This window comes from Micropterus dolomieu, linkage group LG01 (genome assembly GCF_021292245.1).
Source record: "Micropterus dolomieu isolate WLL.071019.BEF.003 ecotype Adirondacks linkage group LG01, ASM2129224v1, whole genome shotgun sequence".
NCBI lineage: Eukaryota > Metazoa > Chordata > Actinopteri > Centrarchiformes > Centrarchidae > Micropterus > Micropterus dolomieu.
This window is the reverse complement of record NC_060150.1, coordinates 939,945-947,295: the sequence shown is the minus strand read 5'-3', so window position 1 is coordinate 947,295 and position 7,351 is coordinate 939,945. Positions and strand designations below refer to the sequence as shown.

At 40.5% G+C, this 7,351-nt stretch overlaps 1 protein-coding gene across 1 annotated transcript in view; it reads right to left on the bottom strand.

Moving 5' to 3' along the window:
* Positions 1-1,749: 1,749 nt before the first annotated feature.
* Positions 1,750-7,351, bottom strand: part of LOC123971620 (zinc finger protein 271-like) — an 18,020-nt gene continuing 12,418 nt past the window's right edge. Inside the window, exon 2 of the mRNA XM_046050556.1 lies at positions 1,750-4,426. Coding sequence (XP_045906512.1) covers positions 2,262-4,426 — 2,165 coding nt within the window. The 3' untranslated portion in view covers positions 1,750-2,261. The remainder of the gene's footprint in view (positions 4,427-7,351) is intronic.

Genomic DNA, 7,351 nt, shown 5'->3' with positions numbered 1-7,351 from the left:
ATAAAATACAGGCTAAATAATTATGTTTGGGGGGGAAATTACTTTTTAAATATATGTGTATTTAAAATGCACAATAATGTGTAATATATAAAATACAGGCTAAATAATTATGTTTGGGGGGGAAATTAACTTCCTGCTCACTCACTCACGGATACATCACGGTATGTTACAGGAGTAAATGACATGATAGATTTATCTGAGAATATTGGAATGGATGGAAAACACAGTGAAGCTAGCCATGCTAGGCAGAGGTAACATCGGCCTTGCGCGGCCACAATGAGACCGCATCCTCTGACAACCTTGGCGTTTTCAGTAGATCTTGTTGCCTCGCTGGACAGTGTTTTGGAGGCGCATCTTAAGACAGCTACCAAAGGCACCTCAAAGACTTTAGGACTGCATGCTGTCAATTCTTACAGATTACAGGAAGAAGTAAAAAATGCAGATTATCTTGCTGTTCAGGCAGATGAGACATCTGACATTTCCACCCACTGTCAGCTAGTGCTCGTGCTGCGGTACATCGACAAGGAAAACAACAGCTGTTGGCCACAGAGGTCAGCTGTAAAGTTAATAGGCAGCTCTGAAGTGTTAAGATGTGGTTATTTCCAGTGGTAACAGTAACTTAGGTTGGCCTACTCTACTGAAGTACAAATTAGAGGAAGCCTAATTGTACTTTTCATGCCACTTTCTCTGTTAATATTTTTGTATATTAATATAATATTTGCATTAAATCATTTCTGACTATTTCACAAAGCACTTGTATTCTGCAGTTTGTGTTCAATTGTATTGCGACGGTTTCTGAAACTGACTGGATATCGCACAGCCCACCTAAAATATTTTCACCAGCTGCCACTGGTGCTGAGTGAGATTTGGTTGCCCGCCTGACGCTGCTCCCTGCGGTTATCCTGGCCTGAAAACCTCCAGTCCTTGGTTCTCCGAGCTCTCAATCTGGGCTGAGTCAGCTATGACAGCTATGACCACAATTGCACGGCTAACTGAGCTAATTAGATAAGATCTTCACCTCCAAGATCGTCTGAGACCAGCCACCTGGACAGCTGCTGCAACAATTGGTTTGCATAACCAAAGAATTTCTGCACAAACTGTCAGGAACCGTCTCAGTGAAGCTCATCTGCATGCTCGTCGTCCTCATCGGGGTCTCGACCTGACTGCAACTTCGCACATTCATTGAAGAGGAGTGGACCAACACTCCACAGGCCACAATCAACAACCTGATCAACTCTATGCGAAGGAGATGTGTTGTACTGCGTGAGGCCAATGGTGTTCACACCAGATACCGACTGGTCTCCTGACCCCTCCAATACAGTGAAACTGCACATTTTGGAGTGGCCTTTTATTGTGGCCAGCCTAAGGCCTTTTTATTGTGGCCAGCATAAGGCACACCTGTGCAATCCCCATGCTTTCAGATCAGCATCTTGATCTGCCACACCTGTGAGGTGGATGGATTATCTGGGCAAAGGAGAAGTGCTCACTAACACATATTTAGACAGATTTGTGAGTGAATATTTGAGAGAAATAGGCCTTTTGTGTGCAAAGAGAAAGTCTTAGATCTTTGAGTTCAGCTCATGATGAATGGCGGAAAAAACAAAAGGGTTGCCTTTTTAATTTTGTTCATTGTAATATGGTAATATCAATCACCCCTACGTGGGCGGCCCGCCCAATTAAAGTAAATGTGTGAGACACTGTATTTAAAGTTAGGACAAGCTGTAGGTCTATATTTTGTACATATTACACCATACAGTTATTTTATTGTCTTCCAAACGCACGTCACGTGACTATTTTGGTCCAGTCATGGTTGAGTGATCATGGCCGCAAGTTAGACTACTTTAACCTGAGATGGAAAAAAATAATGATGATGATAATAAACATAATAATAATAATAATAATAATAATTCCCTCCAAAAAACAGGAAACAAAAATAGAGGTATGAATCGAAACGTGTATTTGGAGAATTGTTACACCCCTAGTAAAAAACAAACAAAAGAAAACCATAATTAAAATGACCGGATGGCTTCATCTTAGCTGAAAATATGAAGCTTCACTTATTTTGTCTGTATCACAGTTCTGAACTGATCAGTGTTGAGCCAAGTCTTGCCTTCAGTACTTCAGTCCTGCTGGAAGGAATCGGCTCAACGAGCATCTCTGCAGCTTCATTTACTTCCACTGCTCTCACCAGCACACTTCTGTATTTTGAGATATTCGAACCCAGTGAATGTTTTATCACAAACGCTTCAACTACTTGGCTTCTACCCTGTGTGGATTTTCATGTGTCTGGACAAACTGCTTCTTTGACGGAAACTTTTTTTACAAACTGAGCAGCTAAAAGGTTTTTCTCCTGTATGGACTCTCAAGTGTTTGTTCATATCTGAACTTTGGCCAAATGTTTTATTACAGACAGAACAGCTGAAGTCTTTCTCCCCTGTGTGGACTCTCATGTGTATGGACAAATTGCTTCTTTGACGGAAACTTTTTTTACAAACTGAGCAGCTAAAAGGTTTTTCTCCTGTATGGACTCTCAAGTGTTTGTTCATATCTGAACTTTGGCCAAATGTTTTATTACAGACAGAACAGCTGAAGTCTTTCTCCCCTGTGTGGACTCTCATGTGTATGGACAAATTGCTTCTTTGACGGAAACTTTTTTTACAAACTGAGCAGCTAAAAGGTTTTTCTCCTGTATGGACTCTCAAGTGTTTGTTCATATCTGAACTTTGGCCAAATGTTTTATTACAGACAGAACAGCTGAAGTCTTTCTCCCCTGTGTGGACTCTCATGTGTATGGACAAATTGCTTCTTTGACGGAAACTTTTTTTACAAACTGAGCAGCTAAAAGGTTTTTCTCCTGTATGGACTCTCAAGTGTTTGTTCATATCTGAACTTTGGCCAAATGTTTTATTACAGACAGAACAGCTGAAGTCTTTCTCCCCTGTGTGGACTCTCATGTGTATGGACAAATTGCTTCTTTGACGGAAACTTTTTTTACAAACTGAGCAGCTAAAAGGTTTTTCTCCTGTATGGACTCTCAAGTGTTTGTTCATATCTGAACTTTGGCCAAATGTTTTATTACAGACAGAACAGCTGAAGTCTTTCTCCCCTGTGTGGACTCTCATGTGTATGGACAAATTGCTTCTTTGACGGAAACTTTTTTTACAAACTGAGCAGCTAAAAGGTTTTTCTCCTGTATGGACTCTCAAGTGTTTGTTCATATCTGAACTTTGGCCAAATGTTTTATTACAGACAGAACAGCTGAAGTCTTTCTCGCCTGTGTGTAATCTCATGTGTGAGGACAAACTGCTTCTTTGACGGAAACATTTTTTACAAACTGAGCAGCTAAAAGGTTTTTCTCCTGTATGAACTCTCAAGTGTTTGTTCATATCTGAACTTTGGGCAAATGTTTTACTACAGACAGAACAGCTGAAGTCTTTCTTCCCTGTGTGGATTCTCATGTGTCTAGAAAAATAGCTTCTTTGACAGAAACATTTTTTACAAACTGAGCAGCTGAAGGGTTTTTCTCCTGTATGAACCTTTAAATGTGAGCTCAAACCTGAGCTTAGTGTGAATCTTCTACCACAGACAGAACAACTGAAGGGTTTCTCCCCTGTGTGGATTCTCATATGATTCAAACACTTACATCTCCATTTAAATGATTTTTTACAAACTGAACAACTAAATGGTCTCTTCTGTGAGTGAACTTTCATGTGCCTCGCAACATATTCTTTAAACTCAAAAGTTTTTTCACAAACTGAGCAGCTGAAATGTTTTTGTTCTGAATGAAGCCTCATATGATCCATTAAGGAGCTCTTGCAGAGGAATCTTTTACCACAATCTGAGCAACTAAATGCATTCTCTGCTGTTTCGAGTTCATTGTGTTCCTGCAGATGTTCTTTGTGGCCAAAGCTTGTAGCACATTCAGAGGAGCAAAGTGATGTTTTTCCTGTATTACATTCCACATCACTTGCAGGTACTTCATTGTTTAGCAGAGGGTTTGAATCTGACTGACATTTCTCGATCTCCTCCCAGTCACAACTATCATCAGTCTCATGTTCAGAGGAGTCTGAACTATCTGGTTGTAAATGTCTCTTTGGATCTGAGTTCCTGGCTGGTTCTGGTCCTCCACAGTCCTCTCCATCAGCTTCTGCTTCCATCTGTTCAGTTAGTCTTTGATGAAGCTGTGAGGACTGAGGTTTCTCTTCATCGTCTTCTTCACTCTTCACAGGGACAGAAGTGAATGTGAACTTGGTGATATCAGCCTCCTCCAGCCCTCGAAGCAGCTCTCCCTCCTGACTGGTCCAGAACTCCTCCTGTTCCTCTTTAATGTGTGGGGGCTCTGGTGGGTCCTCCTGGTCCAGACTGGGGCTCCTCTCCTGCTGCTCAGGGGGAACCTCTTCTTTACTCACCAACAGAAGCTGGATGTCTGTTGAGAATAATGAAATACATACACGTTTTAGAAAACTAATGTCCTGTTAACATTTAAAACCACTGACACCACTAATTTCTGAGACTTCAAGCTGCCTTCTAATAGTCAACTAAACCATCAGTCAGACCAAGATTTCATTGGCCAGTTAGTCACAGGAGGCCAGTAGGGCTGCACGATTTAGGTCATAATGCGGTTACTGCAGACAATATTGCGATTTTCGATTGCGATATAATGGTACAAATGGTACTATGAGTCTACTTGCTTGATTAAAAAGGAAATGCACAAAATACTGGCATTTAACTCGCACAAACAAGAAATACAGCACATATTGGCACACTGGCATCCTGGCTCTGGCTAAATCTACATCGTTCCTCTGCAGACGCAGTCCACAACCTGCATGAGGAACTAGTATATTTTAGTTTATTACTTTAACATTATAACATTAAATAAAACATAAAGTTTAGTTAGTAGCATACTGTTAGTATAAGGCTATCTTACCACTAGTTTCATATAAAATCCAGTTACAGCCGTTTCATTTCTGGGGGTTGTTTTTATCCATTAAATCCTTGTGCAAGAAAAAAGCTCTACATTGGTCTTGTTAACTTTTTAATACTAAGTCCTAACTTCTCAATAATAATTTTGTGTAACATTTCAAAGTTTGATGTAGTACGTCAGACTTTGTTTAATGTCCTGCCCCACAGGCTCTGACTGATCAGTTGGCGAAAAGTGACACTGATGAGCACACGGGCTTTATGAAAAGTTGAACATGTTGAACAACAAAATGCACCAGTACAGCTAACATTAAATGGGAGCTAGCAAGCCAGCCGGCCAGTCTTGCTGAGGAAGCTCTCTGGTCCCACAGCCACACAGACCACTGTAGCAGATGACAACAGAGCAACAGCAGAGGAAAGGCCACTGTAAGATAGTCGTACCGCTGGTATTCTGACTTTACATTCTGGGTAATGTAACATTTAAACGTAAATCAAGAGACATGTAGCTCATGATGTACAGAAAATTATTTGCTTGTGAAAAACAGAAGTAGTCGTAAAGGAGAGAGTTGCTTTATTATTCTAAAGAGACATTACATTGTTGGGTGTGCAGTTGTGGTTACCGTACTTTTGTATTTGGTTTTATTTAAATAATAATTCTTAATATTTATGCACCAATATGGCTGTTACCTTGGAGAACTGCTGCCTCTTCAATCAACTTTCTTGGGTTTGAGGTCTTATGGATGGTGCTGGCTAAGAGAACGCTATTTAAGTTGTGTTAGCTAACGTGTTAAGTGCAAAAGTAAATCAGTGAATTATAAGAGTACCCTGTCTTGTCTTAACCCTAACCCTACCCTGCCTTGTCTTCGTCGCTATTTTTTCCCCCTTTCGATGATACTAGTGTTCATTCTGAATGGTGAACCTCTTCAACTTAAAGGTAGAAAGTCTGTGTGTTGGAGTATATCAGTAATTCACTTGAAAGATATTTAATTAGATATATGGTTTAATTAGAGTTAGGTGGTAGGGTTGGGCTGATAGACGATGCCATCGTCCATCAGCGATGGCTGACAGACATCCCGACGTTGAGCCGGAATCATGATTGTAAAACCGCCGCCCCCCCAGCAAATGTTTTTTAAATTTTCACATTATAGGCTATCACCCTGTGAAAGGAGGTTTTAATGACCATGAACATTCTTATTATTGTTTTTAAGTATGCTTTGCTCCCCACACTGAAACACACACACCTACACCTCAGGTAAACACCCCGGCTTGACTCGCCTCTCTATGTGTTTTTTAATGACGCAGCCAATCAAACAACTGAAACCAACATCTGCACCCTGTGTGTTCACTGTTTCTTTACCAGGTCTTTGCTTAAAATATCCACTGCGACTTGTAACGTAAGTTAATAGTCTACCAATTTTTTAACGATTTAACTGTGCGAGAACACATGCACCCAATGACATCATCCAAAGGAAATTTTGTAGACCTCGAATAGTATACTGGATAGTATGCCACTAGTATAATAACAATTCAACAGTTTCATTTTTGTGGGTTGCTTTTATTCACTTATCTATTTTTAGGGGATGTGTGAGTGAAATGGTCGCACTGGATAATATTTTTTTAAAAAGTATGGTTTGATGGATATTAGCTTGGTTTAAATAATAATAATTGTGTGGTGGGCAAACAACAGGACAACAACACTTTACAGGGCCATCTTGTTTAATACATCTCCAATATCTCCAGGTTCTTTAATGAGGTACTTGTACTTTACTTGAGTATTTCGATGCTACTTCATGCTTTTCATCTACTACATTTTGTCTGATAGCTTAAGTTAGTAGTTCCTTTTCAGATTACTTTTAGTGTTCCTCCTTCTTCTTCAGCTGAATAAAGACTTTAAAATTTAAACCCTCTTCGATCAGCTGGAAAACGAATCGACACGAACGGAAAACAGGCTGTTTTTCTGACTGTTTAGACACGTGGGTCTGAAGTAAAGTGCACAAACCTGCTTCAGGCTTGAAAACAGCGTCCAGTAGTTTGCGTTGTCCACAAAGTTCCTCCTCGTTCTCCACTTTAGACATTTTTACTAATTCACAGCAGCTTTTCCTCCAGACTGTTTCCAGCTAGCAAGCTAAGCTAACTGCATTAGCTTCGTAGGACACCGGGAGATAATTCAGATGTTAAACATGTTCAGATAAAGGGAACAGCACAGAGTCTATTCAGACAGCTCTATCTGGACATTTGGACATTTGGGCTCCGTGAAAAATACAGTTTGGTCTCTATGGAAGCTGCTCCGACTGTGAGGCCGAGCTCCGGCTCCGGCTACTTCCTGCTAACAAGCTAACTTCCTTTAGCATTCTTGGCTAACAGGAGATGAGTCTGAGGTGAAACATCCCGAAAGTTTAAACAGAGTCCACTTAAACACGTTTATCCTCAC